The 26254-nt window shown below is 37.5% G+C and overlaps 5 protein-coding genes and 1 long non-coding RNA gene across 7 annotated transcripts; 3 read left to right on the forward strand and 3 right to left on the reverse strand.

Annotated features, from left to right (window-relative positions):
* Window positions 1-400: 400 nt before the first annotated feature.
* LOC108038177 (lysyl oxidase homolog 3B) lies at window positions 401-8026 on the reverse strand. The gene is made up of 4 exons (XM_044460322.1): window positions 7810-8026; window positions 6489-7434; window positions 837-994; window positions 401-781 (listed from the first exon to the last, which is right to left on the reverse strand). Exons 1-4 carry the CDS (start codon window positions 7988-7990, stop codon window positions 564-566), a joined length of 1503 nt encoding a protein of 500 aa, XP_044316257.1. The 5' UTR covers window positions 7991-8026; the 3' UTR covers window positions 401-563.
* LOC108037470 (fibrinogen-like protein 1) lies at window positions 3652-5257 on the forward strand. The gene is made up of 3 exons (XM_044461852.1): window positions 3652-4000; window positions 4316-5073; window positions 5134-5257. The coding sequence occupies exons 1-3, from the start codon at window positions 3656-3658 to the stop codon at window positions 5255-5257; spliced, it is 1227 nt and encodes a 408-aa protein (XP_044317787.1). The 5' UTR covers window positions 3652-3655.
* Window positions 8027-13991: 5965 nt separating the features above from the next.
* Window positions 13992-14905, forward strand: LOC108037476. 2 transcript variants are annotated; one of them, XR_001768889.2, is made up of 3 exons: window positions 13992-14250; window positions 14309-14503; window positions 14576-14905. XR_001768889.2 is itself a non-coding variant. In XM_017114047.2 (2 exons), exons 1-2 carry the CDS (start codon window positions 14125-14127, stop codon window positions 14432-14434), a joined length of 252 nt encoding a protein of 83 aa, XP_016969536.1. In that variant the 5' UTR covers window positions 13992-14124; the 3' UTR covers window positions 14435-14554. The 2 variants fall into 2 exon arrangements, 1 of the variants encoding a protein (XP_016969536.1); XM_017114047.2 differs by lacking the exon at window positions 14576-14905 and having other exon boundaries at window positions 14309-14554.
* A 1559-nt stretch (window positions 14906-16464) lies between these two features.
* Window positions 16465-17559, reverse strand: LOC108037472 (trypsin-1). The gene has a single exon (XM_017114045.2). It carries the CDS (start codon window positions 17557-17559, stop codon window positions 16465-16467), a length of 1095 nt encoding a protein of 364 aa, XP_016969534.2.
* Window positions 17560-17727: 168 nt separating this feature from the next.
* On the reverse strand, window positions 17728-20161 carry LOC108037471 (trypsin-1). Its single transcript, XM_017114044.2, has 2 exons — window positions 19289-20161; window positions 17728-18612 (listed from the first exon to the last, which is right to left on the reverse strand). Exons 1-2 carry the CDS (start codon window positions 20087-20089, stop codon window positions 18295-18297), a joined length of 1119 nt encoding a protein of 372 aa, XP_016969533.1. The 5' UTR covers window positions 20090-20161; the 3' UTR covers window positions 17728-18294.
* A 4189-nt stretch (window positions 20162-24350) lies between these two features.
* LOC108037475 lies at window positions 24351-25284 on the forward strand. The gene is made up of 2 exons (XR_001768888.2): window positions 24351-24513; window positions 24565-25284. It is a non-coding gene; the product is annotated as an uncharacterized LOC108037475 (long non-coding RNA).
* Window positions 25285-26254: the final 970 nt, after the last annotated feature.

Consider the following 26254-nt stretch of genomic DNA (forward strand, 5'->3'; position numbering starts at 1 on the left):
ATATTTTATATAAGTTCTATAATATCAAACGCACAAATTGTGAGCTGCCTATATATAAAATGTTGTTACACGTTAGTTATGTCACTATCGATTGATAGTTTTTATGTACCAAAAAAGTAAAAAAAATTGGAAATAATCATGATACCATTTAAATTTCAAACCTTATAAAATTATTTCTATAAAATAAATAAAATTCAGCACTCACCTTTTTTTTATGCCTTATCCAGGTCAAATTTCTTTAGCTAGCTTTGACTTATATCACATGTAGTTCCACTTCAACACCTCCACAAGTCCCCTGCCATAGACACTTGATAAATGCTTGGTTGGTTCCGAAAATCTCGGTGTCTCAATGTCAGTGACATATTCACACCCCACTGCCTTTCAAGTTCAGCCCAAGACCTTTAGGATGTGCACTTTTAATTAATTCGCATACGAGTTAGGGTTAAAAAGATAAAAAGATAGATATGTAGAAAATATACAAGCTCGCTTTGGTTAATCGTAGTATTTGGCACTTTTTGATTTGGTTCCAGTCCACCGCCCACTTAATCCTAACCTTCCACCCTTCAAGGTCTTCCCAGCTGGCAGTTTTGTACCCTGGCAAAGTTTTCAGTGTATATCAGATCGCAGATGGCAGCGTTGTTGTCATAGTTCATCTCGGCCACCTTGAACTCCGGATTAATGGCTATTTTAAGGACATAAGAGCCGGGACTCAAGTCCGTTACATCCACCCATTGGCAGTCCAGATTGTACAGATACACATCCGAGCAGTTAATTGATATGCCTGCAATTATGGATATTACAAGAAACTCGCAAAGGTAAAGTGTCGTTGATTTAACCTTGATCTCCATAATTGGCACAATTGTATTTCTTTGAAACTCCGGGCAAGCAATTGCTGTCCTCCAAGCAAAAGGAGGCCTTGTGTCCTTGGGCCACTTTGTGTCCTCTCAAATCGAAGATGTCAAAGGTGGCAAAAACCTCCATGCTGTGGAAGTGCCTGAGAAGAAATTATTAACAAGGTTTTAAACGTTATTCATTAAAATAAACTTGCAATGCTATTTTTTAAAAGGAAAGTAAAAAGAATATTGGAAAAATTGAAAAGGCAACAAGAAAGAAGAAAACTTCGGCAAGCCGAAGTTTATATACCCTTGCAGTTATTACAAAACGACTAAATTTCGATTTCTATGCCTATATTACTAAAAACAATGAAGCTATGTCGATTATGCGCTGAATTTTGCCATCGTTTTTATTGCAGCTACAGTGACAAACTTAATTATTGGCACAGCAAGCATGTTAAACTTTGAGGCTATTTTTCTTCTTATAATATGCTGATATTAAAATAAAACAAAATATTTTTAGATAGAATCATTAATTTTTTGTTAAATACAAGTGACTTCATTAATTTATCTTTTATAAATAATTTATTAAAAATAAAAAACCAAAGAATGGACCAAATTTGCCTGAACAAAATTATTGGCACACTTGGGTTTTAATTAACTATTTTATTAAAACTTTATCGATTTGCCCACTTTTTTTTTAATTATCACATTTGCCTCTATAATCTTAATGGTATAATGATTAATTTTATAGCAAAAATGGTTTTAGTGCCTTAAAATAAAGGAAAAGTTGTTTGACTTTACAAGGTAAAAATAAAATCAACCGCATGTGTCCAAAAATTAAAATTTAATAAGCAGGATCAATGCAAATCGAAAGTAAACATTGGGGAAAGGATGCCCAGAAGCCATTTTTCCCATTCGGAGTCCTTTGCCGCATTTAAAGGACCCACGCAGTTGCAAAATGCAGGGCACACTGGCTAATCCATGGCTTTGAGAGGCCAGGAAAGCGTAAGGATCGTATAAAAGGACAATGTCAACCCCCAGATCTCCTCAACACGTATCGAAGTTGATGATAAGAAGGACTTTGGTAATGATATTCACCCAACAGCCTTTTTTCAGGCCCTGCATGATGGTTTCTACAAACGAATTGAACCTAGAAAAAATCAATAGATTTTAAAAGTCAAAAACAACCTTTTAGTGCAGGGAAATTTATATCTGAGTATGCCAATCGACTTTTGGGTCCTTTCAACCTTCTCGTATGATTTAATAATCCTTTCCCCAAGCAAAGAGCTTATGTTAGAACCCTTTTCAAGCCGATGGATTTTTTCTAGGAGCAATTCATTTGTAGAAACCATCATGCAGGGCCTTGAAAAAGGCTGTTGGGTGAATATCCTTACCAAAGTCCTTCTTATCATCAACTTCGATACGTGTTGAGGAGATCTGGGGGTTGACATTGTCCTTTTATACGATCCTTACGCTTTCCTGGCCTCTCAAAGCCATGGATTAGCCAGTGTGCCCTGCATTTTGCAACTGCGTGGGTCCTTTAAATGCGGCAAAGGACTCCGAATGGGAAAAATGGCTTCTGGGCATCCTTTCCCCAATGTTTACTTTCGATTTGCATTGATCCTGCTTATTAAATTTTAATTTTTGGACACATGCGGTTGATTTTATTTTTACCTTGTAAAGTCAAACAACTTTTCCTTTATTTTAAGGCACTAAAACAATTTTTGCTATAAAATTAATCATTATACCATTAAGATTATAGAGGCAAATGTGATAATTAAAAAAAAGTGGGCAAATCGATAAAGTTTTAATAAAATAGTTAATTAAAACCCAAGTGTGCCAATAATTTTGTTCAGGCAAATTTGGTCCATTCTTTGGTTTTTTATTTTTAATAAATTATTTATAAAAGATAAATTAATGAAGTCACTTGAATTTAACAAAAAATTAATGATTCTATCTAAAAATATTTTGTTTTATTTTAATATCAGCATATTATAAGAAGAAAAATAGCCTCAAAGTTTAACATGCTTGCTGTGCCAATAATTAAGTTTGTCACTGTATATAAAATTGTTATCCGATCTTGACAAGCTAAAAGCGTAATTCTGATATAGTAAATAATTACTATATCTTAAAAAAATATTCCAATAACAGAAAAACAGCAAAACAGCAAATTAAAAATTTTTTTATATTTAATTTTTCGATTTTCCTATGGGAGCTATATGATATGGATGTCCGATTTTAATTTAATTAAAACTGTAATTCCATAATATTTAAATATTTTCAAATCCCAAAAAAATTAAAATAAAAACAACAAAGTATATTTTATAAATAGATATACATCTTTTGGGAAAGTTTCAAGCAGATAGCTTTAAAACTAAGGGACTAGTTTGCGTAGAAACGAACGGAAGGACGGACGGACAGACGGACATACATATATATACTTTATAGGGTCGGAAATGTCTCCTTCATTACGTTGCAAACTTTTGACGGAAATTATAATACCCTCTGCAAGGGTATAAAAACCTTCAAAATACAAACTATGCGATTATCCCGCTTTTATTTGGTTTCCAAATAATTTGAAAAACAAAATAAAGCGCAAATAAGCGATAAGAACATTAGCTCATTTCTATTTATAGTCTAGTCCATACATATACATATTTGGTGATTTGGGTTTTTCCAATTGTTGGCCGACGGATGAGAGACTTGGACGGCCACGTATTATAGATAAGAATATATTATATTTTCTAATATTTTAGGCTTCGTTGTTTCTTCAACTTATAGCTACGTTTCAGTACACTTTTTAAATTTGATTTGAGTAGATGGAACATCTTAAAATGCTGATGCTATTATCCTATATGCTTGGCTTTTTAATTTTTCCAAGTGTACAAGGAGCAATTGGGTTCAATTCAAAGGATCAGTCGTCGTGTGTTCTCCAAGATGAACCAAGACAGTGCGGTTCCTTTTGCCTGGCCGCACTCAGCCCGCTTTTCGACCATTCTCGAAATATCCGAAAAAGGTTGGATGAAATCGAGGCAGGACTGAAGGCCGTATTCGATTCGAGACTCAAGCAGGAACTCATCACAAAAGAAGACTTCGCGAATTCAATTAATGCTCTGCAGGCCAAGCTGGATGCGAGATTTGACAGAATGGAGGAAGTTAGGACGGTGAGTTACTGATAGCAGACTTACAGACAGACATTCAGACTGACAGACAAATAGAAATCTTAGAAATCCCATCGAAATTGATTATCTCAGTTTATAGGTAAATTTAATGTACACAATTATAACAGTTTTTTTTAGTAAATTAGTATAATACTGCAACGAAAGTTCATTACAAATTTTTTTAGTTTGTTTTAAATCGACGCTGTCAATGTTATCAATACTTTCTTTTGTAAGCTAAATTAAGATTTATTAATTGAAATATTAAAAACAAAAACAATGATTATTATATTATCGCCTGTTCTAAATGATTTTGTACAGATAAAAATAACAGCCGATGCCTACGATGATCTCAAAAGCCAAGGAAGTACTTTGAAAGACACCATACAAAAATTGCAGAGTCAGTTAGAAATATCCGAAGGTCAAACCAAAAGCAAAGAGGATCTTTTAAATGTGAAAGAGGAGCACCTTAATAATAGGGATGAACAAATCTCTGACCTTAGGAATCAAATTAAATTGATTGAGAAAACAAAATCAGAACTATCTACTCAGCTTTCCGACTTGCATAAATATTATGACATTTTACCTGACTCTTGTCCCAGTGGCAGTCCCAATGGTATTTACCAAATAAAGCTTCGGGGTCTTGAACCCTTTGAAGCGCCATGTGCGACGTCTCCACCTGGTTATACTGTGATTCATAGACGCATTGATGGATCCGAGAACTTCCATCAAAACTGGGAGGAATACAAGTCTGGATTTGGGAATGTCAGTGGAGAATTCTTCATCGGGCTGGAAAAATTGCATCGGATGACTGAGGCACGACCCCACGAACTCTACATTAAACTTGGGAATGTTAATGGATCCACCGGCTACGCTCATTATGATGACTTTAAGATTGGGAGTGAGGAGGAATTGTACGAGTTGAAGAATCTAGGGAATTATTCTGGTGAAGCCGGAGACTCCCTTACATACAGTAGGAACCAAAAGTTCTCCACAATTGATCGGGATAATGACAATTATATACATATGAATTGTGCCTATGTAGATGGTGCATGGTGGCACAACAAGTGTTCATACTGGTATACCTGTTTATTTATGCTCTTATTAAATCTCCTTACTATAATCACTTAAATTTACAGTTCGCTCAATGGAGAATACTTCAAAGATGGCAGAGGTATTGGAGGAATTAATTGGTACTCATGGCATGGAGATTGGGATGAATCACTTACCTTTGTTGAATTGATGATAAGGCCCAAGTTCTAATGAGTCGCACTGTTTAAGTATGAAATATTTGAACATAAATAAAAAATACTAAATGTATATTGTACTCCTAATGCTGTCTGGTATTAAGTTGATTTTATTTGATGAAATGGGAGATTTGATAAAGTGATTGAGATTATTTTACAACTGATGTGCGTATTTTAGGAATATAAATACGGATAAGTGGAGAGGGTTGGTAAGCTTTTTGTCGGTTTTGCTTAATTTGGGTTTACAGGAAACTGTAAGTGCGTTTTTGGGGACTTCCAATTTCCCAGAATTCGGAATCCTAAATACGGAATCTTGAATCCAGATCCCGAGAAAAAAAACGGATGCCGTTTGCCATTGTTATTAATTTACATACATATTTATAAGTTTTTGTTAAGTCATTATGATGGGTACGTAAGGGAGTTTGGGGAAATGATCTGGATAAGGGTACTTTCCATACTTATACTATTATTCTAGGGTCCGCACATTAGAGGTGGTTGCCCCAAGGGGCAAATTCAAGGCTCTGGTGTTCTTATAAGGCAGCTATAGAATATAGTCGGCCGATCCTTATGAAACTTGGTAGGTCGGATTAATTGGCCAAATATAAAACCCATAGAAAATCCCAACTTCCTAACTTTACAAACACCAAAGTTATGGCCGTTCCGACTTATATACTGTGTGCAAAAGAAAAAAGGGTGTGTGCAAAGTTTCAATTCGATATCTTTAAAACTGAGAGACTAGTTTGCGTAGAAACAGACAGACAGACGGACAGACGGACATGCTTATATCAACTCAGGAGGGGATCCTCATCAAGAATATATATACTTTATAGGGTCGGAGATGTCTCCTTCACTGCGTTGCACACTTTTGACCAAAATTATAATACCCTCTGCAAGGGTATAAAAACTTTGTTCATGCAGTTGGTGAAAGATAAAATATTGCAATATAAGAGGGATATTTGATAAAAGTTAAAATACTGGAATCGTTTTTAAATTTTAAATTTTTTCCTGAGGCTAAAAAATATATTGTTTTTTTAAGAAACTTATTGCAGAAATTTAACAAAGAGTTTTTTGAGGGTAATAAATATACATATTACTTACTTACAAAAAACGTAATAGTTTGTTTTTTATCAGTTAAGTTATTTAACAATAAATATAATAATTATTGTATTAATAGTCAATCAGAATATCTATAATTTTAATATATTTTGGATACCAAAATGAATTGAATTTTTTTTCTGTGTACTTACATATGGCACATGTGCCACTCCCATTGGCTCTTCTCCTTAAATGGCCGGAAATCGGCGTTGCCCGCGTTGATGGCCGCTGCTGTAAACTTGAGCAATCGCCGAGATCGATACCGCCAGTGGGGATCATCCCGCTGAATTTGATAGGCCTCGTTGGCCACACAGTTCTCCTCCATGGCGCACTGCATCAGCAGCATGGGTCGATCCTCCAGATGGGCCGTCTGTTCGATTTCTAGGTAATCCACCACCAGATCGGGGGCAATGAAGTCACAGATCACGGCGGCCACGTGTTGCCGGTTGCCGTGACAGCTGACTATTCCCTGACTGGCATCGTGATGAAGGCAGTCGGCCAGTTCCGTTTCGTTGCCATAGCATTCGCTGCCACTCAGCACGGGTCTTGACACATTGGAGCCGCCGAAGAAATCCGTTTGGAAGGCCTCACTGGCGTAGCCCAATCCAAGCTGTCGACACACTACATTGGCCTCCAAAAGTGACCAGCCATCGGCGCACACACTGCCCCATCGACCGCCATCCAAACTGACCTCCACTCGCCCCTCGATTCTAGATCTCCCGCCTCGCAATCGCACATACAAACGGGAACGGGAGCGAATTGGGTACTTGGGCAGATCCTCATCACGAAGGATGGGCGCTGGCCCAAGGAGCTGGGCATTTTCCGGGGGATAACACACCACGCCAGCCGCCTCGCCAGGCTCACAATCGTTCTCACCCCATCCCTCGAAATGGCAGTCGACCAACTCCTGTTCGTGACCTTCGCAAAAGAGGTTATCCATCCAGAAGCGACGACGAGCGGGTCCAAAAAAGCCACTTCTGGTGTACCTCCTCATTCCGGGGAAGCCAAGCTGCCGGCACACAATGTCACCTTCGACGGCATCCCACTCGTCGTCGCAAACAGCTCCCCATTTGCCATTGTGCAGGACCTCAATGTTGCCTGAAAGGATATTATAAAATACAAATTAATTAAGAATGTTCATTAATAAGAAAAAAAGGAAAATTATTTGAAAACAATTTAGATAGTAACAATTCAAAAAAAATCAACAAAAATCTAAATTATATATACATAAAGGGGCTTAAAGATATTCGTATTTATAATTTATTTTTTGTTGCAACTCTTTGATTGACATGATAACTGGTGGTATTTTTAAGAATCAATAAAAAAATAAGTTAAATATAATTCCAAATTTGATGAAATAAAAGACATTCATAAGAAAGGATTTACCATCGGATGTCAAATAAAAGTATGATAGCTACAGATATTTTTATCATGTCCAACGTCTAATAAGAATTAATTTTCACATATTCTCACCTTCGTATTCATTATCTCCGCCCACCAGTCGAATGGCTCCCTCCTCCTTGTTGAGGACCTTTATGTACCTGTGCACCAATCTCTGGCGGTCCAGGCGAGCGTCCTCCAAGGATCTGTGCTGTACCACAGCATCTGCCACGCGGAAGACGAGTACAGTCAGGCACAAAAGTCTAAGCGCCATCTTAAGGTCCTTTCGATCTTAGACTTGCACACATTTGCCCGCCTCGGCGTTCGCACGAGAACTGAAGCTCAGCGCAAATATCTGAATAGCAAACAGAATCATTTAACTATGAACTGGCCAGATACAAAGATACATAGATAGACGGATAGATGGGTACGTAGGTAGGTGGCTTGTTAGGTACATATTCAGATATCTGATGCGGTTCAGAAGCTCGCTCAACTGACGTCATTGGGCGCCCGGCGAGGGCGGAGATCGAGAGTTAAAATCAGAGATCCCAAAGCCGAGAGTGCAGAGCGAAGAGCACGGAGCACCGAGCACCGATCTCGGCTATATCCACTAGCGATTCCAAATCCAAAGCTGAATCTATTTCCCGCACGTATGCATGTCACTTAATGAGTTTTTCATTTTGAGCCAACACTGACATTGCCGCTGTTTAAGCGAATTGGCAAATGGTGCACTGTGAAAATTAAATAACCATAACCAAAACTACAATTTTGCCACCTTTTTGGCACATTGATAAAAGAAGATCTTAAAAGAATTGATACTTTTTTTTGTATAATGGATGAAATTAGAAACATGTCAGCTGTTTTTAAGTATTATATATAAATATTTAATAAAATAACTTTATCTTAAATACATCCCACAAGTTTTAGTTTTTAAAAAAAGAAGAACTTTGAATTCCGGAATCTTAAAATATTGAAGGTTTAATCATATGCTCAATTAAAGAATCCTCCCATATGTAACATACAACCCAAATTTGTACTATAGGAAGTAGTCTAATGTTTTACTACATAAAAAAATATTATCAGGAAAATTCTCGCAGTGCAAGTCGAAGGCCAAATAAATGTTGCTCTATAAACAAATGCGAAAAGGAAGCACTAACCCATCTAGTTTAACACACAACAATAAACCATTATAAAATATTTCTCACACCCATTACAAACATTTAATGAGAGCTTTGTTTGAACCCTGAACTCTTCTCCCCCTCCTCCTTCTTCTCCCAGCCATAAAATAATGCATTGCAAAATCCAAAAATGGGAATGAAAATATGGAAAACGAAGCCATAATTTCGACTCTGAGTGAGCACGACCCACATATGAATACGAATCTGTTGTTCGGAATTTAACTACGTATGGTATCCGGCTTTGGGTGAGCAAACCGGCAAAATCATCGTCATCGTGGGGAAGCCCATTAGTTTTGGCATACAGCCATTTGAAACATTGCATGCAACATCAAGGCCAACATGACATTGACACTGAAACCATCGCAACGGAAAAACAAACTAAAGCCACCGTACAAAAGGAAAACTAAAAGCTAAGCGGCAATGACGTTTACCTAGTTTAATTTCGGGGCAGTAAAATCGGTGGATATGGGTGGCTCATTAGCAAAAGTGCCAGCAGCATAATCGTAATTGAAAATCAAACTCGATTAGGTCAGCTTTATGTGTGGATTGAATAAAGGGAGAGGGAAATGAGAACCATTCAAGCGTGCATCCATACATTTGTTGGATAGATTTTCAAGATCAATGTAGATCACAAACCGGCAATTGTCTACTGAATCCGATGGATGAATGACAGCTTGTTGTTATGGAATTAACAGTGTAAATTCCATGAGAAAAATTAGCCAATTAACGATTTTGTATACACAAAAATACTCTGTTTTGCAAATATTATTATGTATTTTAAATCTACACTTAATAATGATTAAAACTTTAAAACTTTTTTAAGACTTTTTTTATAGAAATATAAAATCACATGAATTTAAAAATATTATTATTACTGAGTTCAAAATAATTCGTAGCTATAAAAACTTATTAGGCATTTAATCTATACAATTGGATATATCATATTTCTACCAGTCACGATGGCCCATAACTTTGTCGCCCATTAATTGTCTAACTACCAATAAAAACCTATTTCTTTCAATATTCACACATGCTGATCTATGAACAATTTTATAACCAACTAGAACGCATAACTATGTCAGACCAAAAATGTAAGCAATTTATAAGGTCCAACATGCATACTATATCTATGTAAATATTCATGGGACTGCCTGCACGAAACGATCATAAATATTGGCCAGAGAAATTAATTGGATAAACGTTTTATGATATTGAATTATGATGGCTAGAAAGAAAGGGAGCATCTCGCTACTTGGCCATTCGGAAAATTCCCACACAATTCAAAGGGGGCGAAATTTTATGAGTGCGTAAATTCCATTTGGATGGCCGCAAGGGCTAAAAGGGCATAAAGGACATAGCGCAATCCTGGCGCAACGTCATGCACCAAGGTAATAAAATTCGATAGAAAATCGTGTAATAAAATCATTACACACAAGAACCAGAAGCAGGACAAAGTCAGCCCTCTGTTTCTGGCTGGCACTCTTTGCCAATCCGGCACTAAAATCAAACGAGTCCGGCAACACCGCAGGCATCTGACCAATCTGCTGCACCCCCGACTCCTGATCCTTGGGCTCCAATCCACCTCGGCTCCTCCGGGGATATAAAAAGCGGCAACGTGAGGCGACAAGTCCAAAGCTCCGAGGAGCCTCCTTTGGCCAACAATAAAATGTGAGAGTCAAGGAGGGGCGGAGATGAACAAGAAGTAACGACAAAGTGGATACCAGCGGGAAAATAATTTGTGTGGGAGTTACCCACCCCAGGGGCATGATTTCCTTGGCAAGAGGCACCCGGCCCAGAACGGATAAAAAGATGAAAAAATGGTTAAGGGATATTGAAAGGCGGTAAATTGCTTTATTACTTAAGTGAGCCAGAGATGATTAGGTTCGCGCTGGCCGCAGTTGCTGCAGTTTGCCTTGCGGCGACTCATTAAAACGGAGTTCCTGCACCGGACCTGGGAAATGGAAAATGAGAAAGGAAAATGGGTAATAATAAAAAGCAGGGCTTTAAGTGGGTGTAAACAAGACTTAACTTGTAATAATATGGTAACATAGCAGGATTTGGTAGTTAGTTGGCTGGTTAAATTTTATATTAGCTCTTTAAAATCATTTTCGCATAAATAACATAAATAGGAACACTAAAAAATCAAAAAAACTTACTAATTCACAGTTTTTTTATTATTAAAATATTTTGTTTTTATTTAATAGGTTTTAAGATAAGTTTAACATTACTAATATAAAAGCTATAAATATTAGTTGTGGTTTAAAGTGAATTTCTAATTTCAAAGCATGAAGCCATTTTTCTCAGAATACTAATAAATCAGTATAACATACTAATCGGCAGTGTTTTATTTAAAAAATTTTTTTTTTTATTTAAAAGGTTAACATTACTTATATAATAGCTATAAATATTTTTTTTCCATTTTGGGTTTGTATTTTATAGGAATAAAATCTTAATTAGTTGAGCTAGGCAGCTCAAAAATCTCATGTTCCCTTAACTACAATCAGAAGGCCATAACTTAATTTAGAGCAAAGACAAGCCAAGACATTAAATCTTTTCATAATGATATCATACAGTCGTAACACATATAGCGAGGCTCATTTGGACATTAATAAAATTGGATGACGCGCTGACAGCATAAATGTCACCGAAAATGCTATTAAAACTAAATTATAGCTGGCATAACCATGATTCATGAGCGGCGAGACCTCAAGTGCCCCACCCTTTGCCTCCTGCCAGCGAAAAGAAATCGTAAAAAATATATAATGCCAAATTTGTAGCTAGCTTATGGCAAAAAAAAAGATTATTAATTCTTAATAAGATGGCGAAGAATGCAAAGAGGGCACCAAAAAATGGAAACAAAAACAGAAATTGTATAAAAATGTGGCAAGTGGGGCGTGTGTCTATCGCTGCCTTGAAAATGTGCCAAAAATGCCGAAAAAAAAAACGAAAACAAGCCAAAGAAAAAAAAAACGTTCACAATCAGTGAATGCCCTGGCTTGAATACCCTTTTTTATGGGAATGCCATAGAATTCTTTTTGGTTCGGGCACGAAACGAAACCAAACAGAAATAATAAAATTAAAATGCGCCTTTTGCTTTGGCTCGATGCCTCGAACTCAGTCAGTTGGACACAAAAAAGTCCGAAGCAATAAAAATAATAATGAAATCAAAGGAATAAAAACAACAGAGACAGTTACAAAGACTTACAATGGGGCCAGACACGATGAATGGGCTAATAGGAAGGGCTGCTGGTAAAATTTAAGTCGAAGGACATTGGGAAAATTGTTCGTCAGTTCTCGCTGCGAATCATAATGAGCTTTCCGAACAATTTTCGTTAGCTGAATTAGAAATTATTTCATTGCTGTCTGGAACCCACAAAAGAGAATGGTGCTGAATATTTAAAATAATATTATTTAACCTTTAAAGTAGAAAAGTAAATCTACTTTAAACATATCAAAGCTAAAGCCTTGACCAGCAGAAATTTTTCACTCATTTTTAAACGTTCCTTGCATTGTAAAAATGATTTATTGAAGCGTTCAAATTCGATGGAACTTCCTGGCAAGCTGTCGACAGTTTATTTCCATTGAATGGCATTGGCAGCACTGAATATCACAGCGAGCGTGTTTTGATATATTGTATTTAAATAACAGGTGGCCTTTCCGGTCTTCAATTTTGATTTCCCTTCTTATTTTTTGCATCACTGGCTTTATATTTTTATGTGAAATTTCAAAGAATTTCTTATCGTTCCTGTTTTTGCTTTTGGCTTAAGGGTTTCGGGAAAATAAATAAAGTGGTTTTTAAAAAGAATGCCCTACTAGTTTTAATAAATAATTTGTTGTTAAGTTGTTAGTGAAATTTCCACAGACATTTATTTATGCTATTTCAATACCAGATTTCTGACATCTGTCATTACAATAAAAAGCAAATAAAATCTGTTGTATGCATATCCTGTAAGTCATAAATCCTGAGTCGAGCCTCAACGCAAGTAGCTATATTTTATTTTATTTTATTTTAATTTCGTCTTTTCCTTTGCGAAGGCTCACCCTGAGGCACTGTCTTCGCCAAGGATTTGCGACAAAACTTTTCGCTTATTCTGCTGTCTGTCTACCCAGACAACGTGTACAAATATTTATTCTTGGATTCTTGTGAAGCTGAATATACGAACAAAAAAATCCGCTAGACAGCAAGAAAATATTTTCATATAAACCAACTTACGTCGAGAGTCAACACAATTGAGTTTAAAATGTGCATGCGAAAATCAATTAATTTTTTGTCCCAGTTGCCGCTAATTGAATTGGCCATATCGCAATATAGACTAGTGAAATAATAAATAAATCCAGTACTCTATTGTTCGGGGAGTGACGTAGTACAAAAAAAATGGAGCGAGACAGATGTTCCATATCATGGAATTTGTCCCCGTGCCGACTAAATGAATTATGTAACATGTCTAGCCATTTAGTGCCATAATTCAAAGCAATCTATGCCAGCCCAGACAACACAGCGCCCATCACTGGGTCTCCTCCAATAAAAGGGGGCGTGGCAGGGTTTTATGGCAGAGCCTAAATTGCACGCAGTCCAGACAAATTGCATTTGCATAGCGTAATTGGAAAATGTCGCGTACGAAAGAAATAATTGAAAAACTATAATTTGTATGGTGGCTTATGAAAGCCGGAATAAAAGACATATCTAAATGGGATGGGATTTTTCCATATTTTTATGTACTGTATGAGTTTTGATACTATTGGAAAATCAACAATTTATAGTGGAAAAAAAAGTAAATAATAAAACTACAACAAAGTATCTTAAAATTCCCATAGTACAAGTAAAATGTAAAGTAAATTAAGAACCTATCTAAAATGTGACCATAATGAATTAATTTACATATTCTTCTAAAGCTTACAAAATATTTTCTTGTGAATTTAAATAAGCATAATTTCTTTATTTCAAGAGCATTATTCCCATCCATATTTCAAGTTATTGGAACTATAATATTTTAAAATACGCTTAGTCGATAATAATGATTAATTGAAAATGATTTTATATCATTTGTTGCCAAAGAAAATAAAAACACTTATCCGAAAATCCCCTATGACTTTAGTTTCATTATGTAAATTTGGTTTGACTTACATACAAAATACCCAAAAATAGTTTTCAAAAAGTAACTCCAAATCGGCAACCGAAACCTTTCTATCCATTGTCAGTGAGAGTGGAACCCAAAGTTCCATTGGAAAGATGCCAGTGGCAGTGCGTCTTGTGGAGGCTTTGACCCTAATCACCATTATGGGTCTGATCACCTGCATTGGTCTAAGTGTGATCCTGGCTCAAAAAACCCTCAGTATAACAATAACATTTCTGGAGGTAAGCCTTTAAATTTCCATTTTTATCTCTCAAATTTTCCATTTGGAAATTATAATAGCCCGCAGCGAATATAGCCAATATGGCACTGATGTTGACCGAGAAAGTGCTGGTGTCTTCTCTGCTCTGTGTTTTGGGTCTGACCAATGTGGTGGGAAATGCCCTTCAAGCGGCTGGAATCGCCTAAAAATCGCTCTCCTTGGATGCTTTAGTTCACCTCCACTAACTTCGGTTTTCTGATCAATGTTGGACTGTTGTATGCCCCAAAATTCTCAATATATTATTCGCCTTCCATTTTAATATGCCATTACTGTCCACCAACTTTCAGTTTTTTGGGCGGGGGTCGATGGCAAACTCAAACGCGGCACCGCTCACTAATATTCAATCAAACAATTTTACGCCCCAATAAACTTTTCTAACCTGCGGCTGGTCAAAACAAGAGCGAAAAATACAAAAATAAAGTAAAGCAGAACTCTGCTCAATTGCAGCAAATTTGTGCCTGGCCAAAACGAAATTGTGGAATGAGACGCGCAACGAGAAAAATAAATATTTTTACCACAAAAGCCAATTTGGCCGTACAAATTTAAACTGCGCTCGAGGATGAATATAATTTTTGGAGCCTTTTTAATACACTTCAATAGGGTGCTTCAACCCAGAGGAAAATTATAATGTTAATGAAATGAGAGAGGGCAAAAAACCTTAAACGTAATAAATGTATGGATAAATCTATTATTCAAAAATATAGAGGTTAATAAATAAATATATGTGATAACTCAACAACCTGGATAGAGTATTTATTACTTCACCTTCGAATGGTTTCCCACATTTTTTGTCTTCCATAACTTTCAGCCGCCTTTAAAGTTTTCGCACCTTTTGAAAGTGGCTTATTCTATTATTTAGTTATTTATCAATGTTCTGGCCCTGGTCTGGGTTGGGTATAATCCCAATGGGAGAGGCACGCACCGCAGACCAAAAGCCCCTAACCAGACTCGTCGAAAATCGAGTGTAGGTGTCTGCGGTTGTTGCTGTTTGCATGAGCATTTTTTTGATTTAGTGGCAATTTCGTGTAGCAAAAATTGCAGAGTGCCCCGAGGGTGGACTTGAAAACAAGCAGATTACAGGCGGAAATTGTGGCAAGAGTGAGTGGAGGAGCTAACAAGCTGAAAACTGGAACAATATGCTGGCGAGATATGCAGTAAAACACCTCAGAGAAATCGGCATTTAAGTGGCGATCGCTGGGACCAGATTATTCATTATCCTTTACCAAAAGGCCATGCCAAAGGGGTATGCAGATTACACAATAGCTGTCCTTAGTCAGATATATCTTTCACTTCTGGGCCAGACAATTGAAATCGTGTATAGTTGTGCCAATAGTCACACCTCTCAATTTATAAATGTGGTTAAAACTTATTACATTCATTTAAAAATAGTAACACATCACAACGTTTAAATGGATTTAAGGTCTCCTATTTGTAATCGAAATGTGTATTTGTTATAAAATCGAAATGATGCCAAGCATCATCAAATCAAAATTATATAAAAGGATTAGATAAAAATCTTTTCTATTTAATGAAATTAACTTAAAACCTCTTCAAAATAATTTTACGTTTTCCTTAAGCAGCAGTAAAAACTTAAGTGCTCTTAACTGAGAATTATCTGCTAATATGCTTGGACTATTTATGCCAATCAAGAATATAAAGTACTTATTTGTTAGAGTCGAAAATGCATTCTTCCAGCTACATGAGAAAGAGTAAAATTATAATATTTTAATACTTGGGTTTTTCATCAAAATTTTAAGAAGTAAAGTCTTTACTTAGGCTTTGGCAAATTTCTTTGTTTATGCCTCTATATAGACCTTTTGACTTCTTATTCATATAAGCCATTTAATAGGTTATTATTTTAGCTTGAAAGTAAAAATGATAAATTTACATTTTCGAATTTACAAAATCACTTATAAAGAACCATTTCTTTTCTATTGCAATTTACGTGTTTAAATACCAATGATAACAAATTTACTATGAAATTAGACATTTGTGGTGAAATCTGCCGTCTCTATGGTTTTATGCGTTGATCCGCATAAAAGTGGAATGATCTGTATCTGACGAGGGATATAAAAACCATAAATTAAAACACTTTTATTATTATTTGACAGTTTTATTTAAAGTGGCCAATGGCCTTTATAAGCAATGTATTAATTTCGGACAGTACGTCATCAATTTAAACCAACTTGTTGGCCTCCACAACCTCGGGATCTTCTTCTGCTGACCCATCGGCAGTGGTGTTCTGCTGTTCTCCCTGTTCGGTGGTGTTCATGGGGGAAACTGATTCCCCGGGACCTTCTGGCTGAGAACAGGAACAGGAATCCCTGGTGTTCTCCGCAATCCAATCGTTGAAGTTGCTCACTCGTGTGTATACACCCGGGGCATTTGGTTTGGCACATCCTTCGCCCCAGGACACAATACCCGCCAGATGGTAAGCCTCTCCGGCTCCATGGACATGCATTGGGCCACCGCTGTCACCCTGGCACGAATCCTTGCCTCCCTGCTCCACATAACCAGCACAGATCATGTTGTCGGTGATCTTGGATTCGCCATAGTTGCTGTTGCGACACTCCTCCTGGCTGAGGATGGGTACCTCCACTTCTTGGAGCGTATCCGAAATGGGTCCTCCCTCACTCAGAGCTCCCCATCCGGTGACCACTGCTGTTTGACCCGCATAACTCTCGCTTGGAATGGGTAAGCACACGGGATGCATATCTATGCCAAGACGAACTGGTTCGTTGAAACGAATCAAGGCAATATCACTATCGAAGTTCCTGGTACTGTAACTCGGATGGATGATCACCTTGGACACCCGGCGATCCACGATCTTCACATTGCTATCCTGGCGATTGTGCTCCAGCAAGCGAACGGTGATCAAACGGTGGTAGAAACCATTCACACAATGGGCAGCGGTCAGGGCATATTGATCATTAACCAGAGAGGCGCCACAGTAGAAGTTACCGAACCACATGAGCATTATCATCCAGGGATACTCATGGACCTCCGTCTCCTGACCGCCGACGATGCGATGACGGGTGTTAATATTACCACAGGAACATTCGGCACACTCCCTTTTGGCAGGAGAACTCCATTCGGAAGGAACATCGGGACCCAGGATCGACTGGATCCAGTCCAGAAAGCTACTCTGCCTCAGCTGAGCTAGGGAGTTCAAAATCTTCTCTGGCTCGGAGGCGGTACGCAAGGAGGGCGTGGCCCAGGCCAAATCACCCATCGCTATTGCAGCAATCAGCAGAAGATAAAAAGTGCACATGGTGAACTAACCTGGCCAACTGGCAATTGGCAACTAACCAAACGAATCCTGGCCACAACGAGCAAGAAGACTGATGTTAACCAGAACTCCCGGCCAGCCGAAGAACTGGCTAGACCAGAATCCCCAGAGGAAACCGGCTCCCGAGAAAGGTTAGCGCACTTTGTGGAAACTTTTCTTTTAATCAATAAATACAAAACAGCTTGAGAATAGGATCTTCGACGTGGCCGAAGCTGGAATACTCTTGCAAAGGTTGGGTATACACTGATCTGATATTTTAAAAAAGTTCTGAATCATATATCCCTAGAAAGTACAAAACTATTTTCGGCGAAAATAGATTGATTCTTGGGACAATGTTTTAATAATTCAGGAAATAATAAGCTTTTTGTAATGAAAACTTATCTTTCAATGGATACTATTGCATTTTAAGAATTTGTATATTGTTAAATTGAGGAGATTAAAGAGAAAATCTTATGGGAACTCATTGTGTTAGCTATATTTAAAAATGTCATAAATGCCCAAGCCAAATTCATTTTTGTAATATTTTTTCCTACACCAATATCTTGAGAAATATCACATTGTATGCAAGATATGAAATCCTGATATAACAAATTTTTCATTATTAATTAAAGAGCGTTTCTATAGTTCCCCTAAAATTTGCACTTATTCTCCCATATTCGTTACCAACGCAGCAAGAGTATTTAACTATTAAAAGATACAGAAATAGCTAGATGGTCGCTACTTGATCTTCTTGGTTTCCTGCTGGCAAAGGCAAGCCTGTTTGGTGAGGTTCTTGATCCAGGTTCCATAGCGATTGACTCTGGCATAGACACCAGGATAACCGGCCTTGGCGCAGCCCTCGCCCCACGAAACCACGCCGGCGATCTGATGCTCTCGCGTTCCACTTGCCACGATGTGCAAAGGACCTCCGCTGTCGCCTTGACACGAGTCCTTGCCACCCTCGTCGTATCCTCCACACAACATGTTATCCGTGATCTTGTTACCATAGCGACTCTTCCGGCATTCATCTTGCGATAAAATGGGCACTTGAACCTCCTGCAAAAGAATAATATTTGGAGAAACGATTTTAATAAGAATTTCTTCGGCTTGAAACTGTAAAATTCCATGTTAAGCTGACTTAAACCTAAATTTTATTTTAAGGCCTCTTTACACATTTTAATTTCTCATTTAATATTTGTAAACACATTTCTGATTTTGCAAGCAATTAGGTTGGCATTTAAATTGTTTGACAATCAGACCTGATCTAAATATAAAAATTTCAATAAAGAGAACAGAATGTTTTAAGTAGTCCTGATGGAAACTTATATATCAGATCTGACTACAACCCTAACTAATATGATTTAAATTTTAATTTAACTTAAAGAAAGCGTATTCCCATAAATTGACTTCAAAGTTAATACCTAAGCTTGTATCGACTTGAGGCTGATTATTAATAGTGATACCACTTATGGGTAAGTTGTATATCAAAACATTTATTGATTATAAAATAAATTTTTCTATGGGGCTATCCAAATATTACGTAACCATAATATTAACAAATACACATGTAATTAATTTCTTTAACCAATAAATTTAAAACGGCTAACGTAATATCTACATATTAGAAATGTATCTGCATCGATGTATAATTATTAAAAGTATTTTTTTTTTGTGGTAAATAAAAAGTTTTCTAATTACGAGGGTTACTAGTGTAACACCTGAACGGACTTACCTGTAGTGTATCAGATGTTGGTCCTCCAACTTTGAGTGCTCCCCAACCAGTGACTATGCCGTTCTCGCCCTTGAAACTCCTCCCCGGCGTTGGCATACAGACGGGATGAAGGATCTCATTGAACTCCACCGGTTCATCCAACTTGATGATGGCTATGTCGTTGTCGTAGTTCCTGGCATTGTACTTGGGATGCGTGATCACCTCGGCCACCTTGCGGTCGATCTTTTGCATGTGCGACATCTTGCGGTCGTGTTCGAGTAGCCTCACCGAAATTCTCTCCTTCCGGAATCCATAGACGCAATGCGAGGCAGTCAGCAGGAATTGATCGTTCAGCAAGGAGGCGGCACAGTAGAACCTTCCACCATAGAGCAACATGGCCACCCAGGGATACTGATGAACCTCCGTTTCCTGGCCACCCACGATTCTCTTCTGGATATTGGCAATTCCACAGACACAGTCACTGCAATTCCTCGGTGGATTCAGAGTGGGTGGTGCCGGGGTGGTGGCCCTTCTCGTTGTGGTGGTGCTGGACGATGGAGCAGGTGTGGTGGTCGAGGTGGTGGACGAGGCCTCCGGCATCATCGAACTACTGCTCAAGGTGGCCAGAGTGGCATTTTCCGAATCAGAGCTTCCGGGACGTTGGGGCAGAAGTGACAGAACCCACTGGATGAAGGTGTTCTGGGATTGTTTCAGCAGGGGATTCGCTGCCGGTTGCGAGGCTGCCTGATCCTGGGCTACAGCCTGATTAAGGAGGCAGCTTAAGGCCAGGCAGATCAGCAGACACAACCAGGCTCGACTCATTTCTCTAGACTTTTTCCGGCTTTCTCCACGGCGACACCACCAACTCGCGTGGCTCTCGGCGAACTGATCGGCCAGCCGCTTGGCCAGCATTTGAAAGCGGCATTTCACCCAAAAAAAAGTGGTTCTGGCCGGTGGCACGTCCACTTCGCCAATCCAATCCACACAGAAAGAAACAGTGATTTATTTATTTCAACTATGCATATTTGGTCCCAAATGAATATTGACCTATCTCGTGTTAACAAAAATAAGATTGAAAAAGTCTGTTGAAATCTCTTGATAAAGAAAATTAGCTTTAAAACGAAAGTCTATTGTTAAACCTATTCAATTTGCAGGGAAAAATATTGAATAAATTCTAGTTGGTTTTGGTGACTCAATAGAATACCTTAAATCGGAAATATTTATTAGTTTATTTCGACATAAATAACTTATTTAGTTAAGTAGCAACTATTAGTATCTTTTTATATAATTTTTGGAAAAATATGATGAATCTAATTTTGATTGACTAACCTTACAATCGAAAACTAAAAAGACGTTAAAAAAATATTTCTGTTATAAATTAAATACAAAATTTGAATATCTGTTTGGTAAATTCTATGCTTGTTAGATGCTTATAATAAATCTTTTTTAGAACAACGATTTATTGAATGCTCAACAATTTCTAACAGATTTTTCTCCCTGTGCACCATCGCACTCCCCTTAAATTTGCATTTGTATTCTGCGCATGCGTGGGCGCCTCAGGGCATCCACACTATCCACCGCTTGACCATGATACTTCACTCGGTTGGCTGGCAAGCAAAACAAAACAAAATCGGAGCCACTCATCCACAAAAGTAGAGTGTTTGTTGCCTCTTTTTTTTGCGCCACTGAAGTAGCGAAAGTTTTTTTCTCGCTTCAATACTTATTGAAATGAATTTTTTGCTTCGTTTCTATCCAATCGATCGCTCGGCGACGCATCGTAATTTTACTTTCTTTTGATTTATATTATTGGGTCTCTTTTTTCGGCGGTTTGTGGGCCGATTGGTGTCGTTTGTGTGTCGACAGCTATAACAGCTGGCAATAACAACAGCAACAATGCCGGCGACAACAATAAATCTGTGGCACTGTTTACATTTACACCGTTTACGTGGTTGGCTTTGCCAATTCGGTCGAGTCATAGGCTTTGGGACGGTATTGAAATACAGGGTGAGTTCACAATAAAAGTTTGAAAAATGTTCTTCAAATACGAATAAGCTTTAATTATCTTGCATTTATTGAATATGGAAATTTTTTTTTTCCAAACGACTACACTTAAGTGTCGTGCTCCAGTAGTCGAAAATCTTGTCTTAAAATAATAGGATTACACCTTGCTTGTTAATTACAGATAATAATGTATATTATTGAAAGTAACAAACACATTTTTATACAAGAACAAATATTGCATTTTCATTTCTTATAGACGAAAACATATGTACATATATGATACATAAAACAGAAATACTTTTGAAATCGGTAATCATCAGCAAAAGTAAGATTTTTACGGCCTACAATTTTTCAATATTTTTATTTATTTAATTTATTATAAATGATAGAATAGTTTATCAAATTATTTTTAAATTTGCTTCTAAAATTTTAATTTGGGTTTTGTTCTTTTCGGTTGTTTAGCCACAAAATGAATAAAATGGCTTCTTTTACAGAGCAAACGCTTTTGACTTTTCTGCTCCTAATTTAGACTTGCTTTCCCAGACGAAATGTATTTTTAGAGCATGTAGAAGACCCCAACGAACTCAATTTCAGCCGTAATCACACTTTTAGCTCAACGAAGAAAACAAAGCCAGCAAACTGCAATCGTCATAAAAGCGAAAATGGCCTCCCCAAAGACGTGAAACTGTCAGGCTGGACTTTCCACAGAGCAGAGATTAACGATGCAGGGGACTTGTGGCATCCGCACGTGTCCATTCCAGTCGTGAGTCATATTGGTCATGGGCTTAAGTAGCCACATCCCACTGGATCATTAAAAACAACTTGTAAGGTTGAGGAGGCGGCGCCGTTGCGCCTGCGCCCCTTCGGATGACCGGCAATTGATGGATAGTCGAGGGTCTGCCCTGAAAAGGGAAAGGGAAAGGGGAGGGGGGAGGAGGGAGGAGGGCACTGGGGAGTCGGGAGTTGGAAGAGTCATTAGTATGCGCACACATAACACTTGGCATATTAATTGTCCGCGTAATGTTGGAGGCAGATGCAGTCCGAGTGGAGTTGCATGGAGTTGCAGTCGAGTTTGCATGGGGCTTGCAGATGATGATGATGACGAACTAATGTCAGCTCGTCTCTGGACACTAGAGATGCAAAGGTTTTTTTTCCACATATATAATTCCTCATGATCTTGTGTATTTTTGCCTAAAAAGGGAAAACTCGTGTTATTACGAAAATATAACTTACATTTTTGTATTAATAGTAAAATACCCATATAATTCATCACGATCTTATGTATTTTAGCATAGAAAAGTTTGAGTTATTAAGAAGACATAATTTACATTGTTTTATTAACTAAATAAATGTGGTATATTTTTGTCCTTAAATTTCAATATTTACATCTGTTTTTCTTGGAACTTATTTGTGTTTTCTGTAAAACATTGTATTCTCAAACCACGATGTTTTTATGCATTTGCTTTAAATATGATATATTATAAGATATCACTCACTTTCAAGGGAAAAAAGGAACAGAATACAAAAAATTCATTTCCTGAATAAGTACTGTATAATCTGTTACATATATAGATAAAAAGATAATTATTCATAATTTATTCATTTTTCCTGCCAATATGGGATCCTTAGTTTGAAACGCAGAAATACTGAACTCGCATTCTTCTATGGAAACAAAAATAATGTAAAAATATTTCGATTTCCCACATACTTTTAATTGAATTCCTCGCGTGTTTGGTATGTTGATTTTTCACTTTTATTTTAATAGATCGTTAGCATCACTGGTGGGCAGCCATCAAAGGCAGAGTCAGATCCATCGCCCAACCGCAGTGCACGCAGTTAAAACAAAGTGCCATTTGCATAATGCCCGGCTAGACAAAACCGAATGAAAAATACGGAAAAAAGCCCGAACAAGTTGCATGTGTGAGCACATCTATGTTAAATGGGAGTGGGGTTATTTACGAGCCTGAGGAAGGGACCTGCAGTTGGCGACGCAATTATGCAAGGCCCACTCCGGGAAACGTGACCACCAACAGAGTGACTCTGCGACTGATTGCCGTACTGAAGACCTGAGGACCTGGCCCTGGCAGATTGGCTCTGTTAAACACGATGGCAAAATATGTTAATTGGCATTGTAATATGCACATTAGATGTTGCCAACTACTAAGCGCTCATTAAACAAGCAAAAGCTCATGCTCGGCCAATTACTGCCGCTCGGTACATGGCAAAAAGTTACCAAGGAGGGGGGATACAAGTGATAAATTGAGGGAATATGAATCGATTATGAAACCAGATGGCCAGCCCCATGTTTGCTGTATAAAAGGTGATTAGGGCGAGCCAATTAATCAGAAAAAGATTATTATGATAAAAAAAAAACTTAACAAATTTACGCAGCAAAATATACCAACTGAATTTTAAAGCAAAAATTTTAGAAAATATTAAAAACTATAAGTCTCAAAATGTACAATAAATTATGCGTTTTTCGGTCCAATGCATGGCAAAGGTCTTCGAATTCCAAAATATATGTATTTAGGATCGCCAGTGACTGGTTCAATTACGACTCCAAATATAATTTAGTGACTTTTATTTGAAACGGAAATCATAAGGTTTTGTGGTTTTACATTTTCTCACCCGGAAACACAGAGAGCAAAAGCGAGTACTTCATGCCACGATTCCTTTCGTGCAGTATCGATATTCTAATATCGACAGATTTGCAAGTGATAAGTTCATTTAACAGATTTAAAATAATTTAAAGATAATTTTAGCCTTAATAAACTAAAATAAATCTAATATGTTTATGCAGAACTGTTGTAGACATGATCACTCCTTGCTTTCCTTTCTTTTCCCACATATATATTGAAATTCTTCTTATCAAAAAATTAATATATTAAATTTATTGATATTAAAGGCTTTACAAAATATATATTTGTTTTTTTTTTCTGCGTAAAGCTATTAATTAATAAATATGCTACACATTATTATATCGAATGATTGGGACGATCTTTCCAAAAGTGAAAATGTGTTTTTGTGTTTTTTCAAGCAGGCTGGGAACCTCCTTTCAACAACTGTCAAATGCCTCATATAATCTACTGAACCCCAAAATCCTCAGTTAGCCTTCACTCCTCCAAGAAATCAGACCTAAATGGGATAGTTTTATGTTTTTCTTGCATTTCCGTTTTCGGATTTTGGTGTAGGTGATTGTGAGAGTTCCAATTGTATGTTTTTTCAATTTTGGTCTAATCGGACAGGTGAGTATAAATATGTGAATGAAGAATGTACCTAAGAAATCTGGTTTGCAGATCACTTTTACCATGTATCCGAACGAGACAAGTCGTTTGCCATTCATGAAGGGTACAAAGAGTTCCTCTAAGAAAATGTCCTCTGAAGAAAGAGCTGCGGACGGAATAAGGTGCACTTGTCCGCGTGGAAATTGTTCGGGTTGCGGCTGCTACAATGGATGTTCTAGAAATTGCGGTTGCTCCAACTGCCAGAGGAACCGGCAGCGAAATGAGAGGAAAACATAAAACTTTCCAAGTACACATTTCTATTTAAAAGATGGTCAGGGAAGAAAACGTCCCTCAAGGAATCCTTGCTAACCGGGACTTGCGAATCGAGTGGAAGTCTCTACTTCTCGTGGCTTTCCATCGCCATGGTTCCTTGAGCGCGTGAAAGAAGTCCCAACCGTCGCAATTTTTGGAATTTTCCTTCATTCGGACTTTAGGATTCAATATAATATTATATTTATATTTGTATTCCTTACTCGGATTCCAAATTGTTAGGCCTTAGAAACACACTGATTTCCAAATACTTGGATTCCCAAAGACTCTGAATCCCAAACACTCGGATTCCGAAATACTTGGATTCCGAAACACTTGGATTCCCAATCACTCGGATTCCCAAACATTTGGATTCCCGAAGACTTGGATTCCCAAATACACATTACATGATTAACAATTACAACATAATTACAATTAACACTATTATGGAATTGGCACCAAATAAAAAACAATATAAGTTAATTGGTATTGTGTTTAAGAAATATTAAGTTGAATTAAACGAAAAACTCAATAATTTAGCGCAGTATGATTTTTTAAAAAAGTGATTTTTATTCTTTGGATTAAACTATTTATTCACTTATTGAATTTTAAGCATAATTATAGCTCATAATGAATGAATGTGTAATAGAATATTGTGTTGGTCGCATTAAATATCAACTATTTCTCTACTAAAATGATTTTTAAAAATAATTTAACTTGAGAGAGATGAATCTCTTAATTTTTGTAGCTTTAAGGCTCTACAACTGTCCTACCACAAAAAACAATTAAAAAATTGTTGGCCTGGCTGACATAACCTGACCCCGGATTTTCCGTCTGAACATCGCGCGCACATGTAAATGGAAAATTTTTCACAGACAGTTGGGTGCGTGTAAAAAATTTCACTTTTGATTTATACTCGTGGCGTAAGGTGTTGCTGAACAAAAAAAATGTAAAATAAAAAAAGTAAGAATTGTAAAATTTTGAGAACCTGATTGCAGTAATAAAATTGAAGGGAGATGGGGGCGCATAGAAGAGGATATTGCAACATATTTGCATAGACAACCATTAGGGCAACGACGACCATTCAGCCACTCAACCATTCAGGCCATGAATGGCTATTACAGCGAATAGATTATGTTTTGCTATGCACGTTGCCCTGTTGCCATAAAATTTTATCTGCCAAGTTAATTAAGCCGGCAGTTAGCCGGCTGGGAAGCTGGAACTCAACTATCCTGGAATACGGCGCTCCTGTTCATTTGCAGTTGAAAATTTAATTAGTTATTCCATTTGCGCGCCACACTCGCTTTTCATTGCGGCCATTCAGACTGCTACCTCTCATTTTCCGGTTAACCCAAAGGATTCGCGAAAGGAAAACGAAACCGCGCTGGGTTTTTTTGGCTGTCCAGTGGACTGTGAATGGGTGAAGTAGACACGAATATCTGATCAAGAGTTT

Source organism: Drosophila rhopaloa, unplaced genomic scaffold (assembly GCF_018152115.1).
Source record: "Drosophila rhopaloa isolate 14029-0021.01 unplaced genomic scaffold, ASM1815211v1 contig_115, whole genome shotgun sequence".
NCBI lineage: Eukaryota > Metazoa > Arthropoda > Insecta > Diptera > Drosophilidae > Drosophila > Drosophila rhopaloa.